This window comes from Triticum aestivum, chromosome 2D, assembly GCF_018294505.1.
Source record: "Triticum aestivum cultivar Chinese Spring chromosome 2D, IWGSC CS RefSeq v2.1, whole genome shotgun sequence".
NCBI lineage: Eukaryota > Viridiplantae > Streptophyta > Magnoliopsida > Poales > Poaceae > Triticum > Triticum aestivum.
The window spans coordinates 631966574-631970583 of NC_057799.1; the positions used below are offsets into that span (position 1 = coordinate 631966574).

Consider the following 4010-nt stretch of genomic DNA (forward strand, 5'->3'; position numbering starts at 1 on the left):
ATCCTGCGGACCAGCGTTTTGGGTACCGAGCGAAATTTCGCGATCTCGCGCGATTACCGCGTTTACCGTCGCCCCTCGAGAAACACTCATACCGAGCAAAATATCTCGAGTATTTTGAAAATTTTGAATTCAAACGCTCACTGTCCAGTTAAATAAGCAGCATCTCTTATATATCAGCTGAACTTGTAGTGGCCTAGTGGCAAAGGCATCCTTTCCCCATCAGCTAGTCGCGGGTTCGAGTCTGGCCTCGCCCCTGTGTTTTTTTTCGAAAAAAAGCAAAAGTTTAAAAATGCTGCAATGACCAGGGGTCGAACTCAGGACGTACGAGCAAGCTGTAGCTGCGATCAACTAACCACAACGCCAGGGAATTGTTGGTGACACTTCTGAGTAAAATACTTAATATATCGACGTCCAAAATATTTGAATTCCAATTTTAATTTTAATTTTAATTTTAAATATTTGAATTCCAACTTTGATCCTGCCACACTAGAAGCGATAGCTTGTCGTGAGGCAATTGTTCTCACGGTGGATCTTCACATCAGTCAATTCATCGTAGCATCTGACTGTAAGGAAGTGGTGGATGACATCTCTAAAGGCAACCAAGGACCCTACGGAGCTATCATAAGCGAAACTAAATATAGATCAACTCTTTTTTCTTGTAACCTCACTTTTGAAGGGCGTGGTGTAAATTTTGAAGCTTATAGTTTAGCTAAGTTTACTACTACCCTAGCTCAGAGGCGTCATGTATGGCTTGGCCAGCTGCATGACCATCCCACCTTCTGTGGATTTTTGATCAATAAAGTGGCTTTTCCCCTTAAAAAAATACTATGACAAAACATTCATATACGTACAGTGACCTATACAAATGATGCTACACAAATGATGGTAGAAAGATAACCAAAGTTGCTGTATGTATGTATGAGAAAGCTAATCGAAGTTGTTATATGTATGTATGTATGAGAACAACACTTTGTATCCGAACGGAAACTCATTCATTTTTGGTCGATGGCTCAGCAGGGGCGAGAAGAGAATACAACCATCAATCAACTACTCGTGCTTTGCTTCAGGGTCGTCGTTGCGGTGGCGATTCTCCTGCTCCTGCTCCGTCACCGGCGGAGACAGCCGCAGCGAGGAGATGGGCAGGAGGTGGAGCAGCGGCAACGGTGCAGCAGAGGACGACGAGGCTTGAGAAGGCGAGCTCGTCGTCGTCTCGCCGTGGCAGCCGGCCCCGTCGATGTCATCCTCACCGAGCGCGATGTCGAGGTGCCGCTTCCTGGGCTCCATCTGGTTCCTATCACACACACATGTCAAGATGAAAGAAACAACGGAATTCCTGCAGAGATTGAGATGCTTGCTACCGGCCAAGAATAACGTACTTGAAGGCAAGGAAGACGATGCACTGCGCCCTCATCTGCCTCAGCTGCGGCTGCGTCAAGGCCGCCGCCGCAGCAAGCTGAGCCGTCGAAGGAAGCATCTCTGCTCAGCCGTTCTCGGTGTTGATGTGTTGAGTTCAGTATCTGCTTGCCTTGCCTTCCTATCCTTCTTGGATCTGCAGCGGTAATGTATTATTCATCACAAGGCACGCACACACTAGGACAAGACTACAAGATTGCTGAATGAACCAGCACGATTTGCCGGGACAGTGACATGAGAATGCAGCCAAGAGAAAAGGCCAAATTTTGTCACGGTGCCAAGTGCTGACAGGATATGGTTGATTACATGAGCCAACAGATAGACACCAAGTTGACGGCCTCCAGCAAGCCATCAGACCTAAAAAAATATAAAAATATATATATAATATTAGTACTATAAAGCAACAGCAGGTATTCAGATTGACCTACTGCTTATTAAACATGATTGAATGAAAAACAGAAGAGACTTAATATGAAGAATGACAGCTGGAACTCCATCCAGGTTTGGTGATAATCCTAGATAACATGAAGATGCAACACCCACCCAGGAGCACAAGTTACAGTAATAATTAAGTTGGAGATATATATTGAAATGATTTCTGAACTCCATATCGGTCGGGCGTAGCTCAGCTAGGATACTGTGAAACCGCATTTCATCACCAAGGCGTGCTTCCTGAGCCGCATTCAGAGCTCTGCAGTCTGATCTGCTTTGCCATAAAGGTTTTTTTTGGGACACTTGGTGTGGTCCCATTTGGTTCTCAGGCAGTTCGATCAGACATTCAGACCTTGCTGCAGCGACTTAACATCAAATCTGTTTTCCTCTAAATGGGCAAGTGCACTGATCTTACTTTCAAATGACTCAATGTTGTCTTCTACACATGATCTCTTCACACTTCCAGCTAGACCTATAGGCTATAGTCATTCCTTCACGCAGTTCTAGCACAAATGGCTCAAGTGCAAGGAATTGGGGTTCCCGTGGTACGGTACCTTCCGAAATACTTCCATTGTTTCAATTTGATGCCAAATGGATGAGGCCTTCAGAAATGGAATGCGCACACCGGAGATCAGAATATGAAGGAGAAGTCCCTACAACTGAGCAGCTCCTTCATATATTGTCGATGGTGCACTCTGAGCTCCCAGCATTCTGAACATGTAGTCGAGCTTTTTCCCCATCAAGAAAACCTGTCATCAACAAACTGTTATAGAGAAATGCAACATACAGTTAATGAATGTTATGTTTCTACCGCAGGTAGTTTACACAGCACACACCTTGTCCATTACAGATTAATTTGAGGCCTGGAGATACTAAAGAAAACAGTTGTTGATTTGTTCCGCCATTTACGTCCACTTTTTCTTCCAAACTGTTGTTGAGCTACTCCTGAGTTGAGAATGGTTATGCAATTCTCATGTGAGTTTCCTGCCCAATTGCCATACTAATATCTAACTAGCCTAAGAATACTTTATCATATACTCTCTCTGTCTGGAATTAGTTGATGCTCGGGTGTATCTAGACGTATTTCAGTGTTAGATACATCGGTTTGAGCATCAACTAATTACGGACGGAGGAAGTACTAGGTACCAGATGGAATAAACTGATGGCATTGTTTCTCACTCGAGTGCTGACACTGGTAGAAAATGGGCCTTTAGTCCCGGCTATGCAACCGGGACTAAATATGCGGCCAGGGGTCCGTCGGGGCGGAGGACCTTTAGTCCCGGTTCTCGTGGCTAACCGGGACTAAAGGCCTCCTCCGCAGGTTTAGGATTTTAGCCCCCCTAAACCTGGTTTTTTTGCGAATTTTTTTAATTTTCAAATTTCTGAATTATTTTAACATCTAATCTCTAATCACCACTCAATTTATCCTCTAATCTTTAATCACCCCTCATCATCTAACTTCCCGGACGGTCACCCATCCTCTCACTACTCCAGCCTGAGCACGCTTAACTTCCGGGTTCTATTCTCCCTCGTTTTCAAGTCTGCACTTGTTGTTTTCCTGACAATAGTAGGATGTCAATTCTATTAACCCTCAGGAATTTAGCTTGAGCATGAAGTGACACATTTCACTGTTTGAGTTTGAAACTATTGTTTTAAAAAACAATAATTATTTAGTAACACTAATATTTCTGGAATAATTAGTTTGACCATTGTTTGACCACTGTTTGACCAGATTTGACCAAAATTTAAAAAAAACTGAAATAATTATTTAGTAACACTAATATTCTAGAATAATTAGTTTGACCATTGTTTGACCACAGTTTGACCATAATTTGAATTTTTTTGAATTTTTTTTGCCTCTCCAGGTCTTAAAAGCCCCGTATCTTTTTTTCTGTTAGGTTTTTGAGGATTTTGAAAATGTTTAACGGGGTTCCCCCCGTTAAATTCGGATGTAACTTTTCGAGTAGATGATTTTTCATATAAAAAACTTTTTCATTCGAGTTCGTATGCAAAAGTTATGTCCATTTTAAGAAATTCCAGAGAGATTTTGCAAATAAAGTCGAAATTCATATTTGTTAATTTTCCCAACAACTAGACCACATATCACATGAGAAACTTATTTTATTTTATTTTTTTGACATTTCCATCATTTTCTTTTGGTTTTT

The 4010-nt window shown here is 42.2% G+C and overlaps 1 protein-coding gene across 1 annotated transcript; it reads right to left on the minus strand.

The window, feature by feature from the left end:
• Positions 1 to 913: 913 nt before the first annotated feature.
• LOC123050590 (chromatin structure-remodeling complex protein SYD) lies at positions 914 to 1609 on the minus strand. Its single transcript, XM_044473363.1, has 2 exons — positions 1377 to 1609; positions 914 to 1291 (listed from the first exon to the last, which is right to left on the minus strand). Exons 1-2 carry the CDS (start codon positions 1472 to 1474, stop codon positions 1048 to 1050), a joined length of 342 nt encoding a protein of 113 aa, XP_044329298.1. The 5' UTR covers positions 1475 to 1609; the 3' UTR covers positions 914 to 1047.
• Between the last annotated feature and the right edge of the window lie 2401 nt (positions 1610 to 4010).

What these genes read in the sequence shown, in the direction of transcription:
- LOC123050590 (XM_044473363.1), bottom strand. Translation starts at nt 1,474, where the DNA reads ATGCTTCCTTCGACGGCTCAGCTTGCTGCGGCGGCGGCCTTGACGCAG. An exon ending in ATCGTCTTCCTTGCCTTCAA is followed by an intron (nt 1,292 to 1,376) that starts GTACGTTATTCT and finishes TGTGTGTGATAG; the next exon opens with GAACCAGATGGAGCCCAGGA.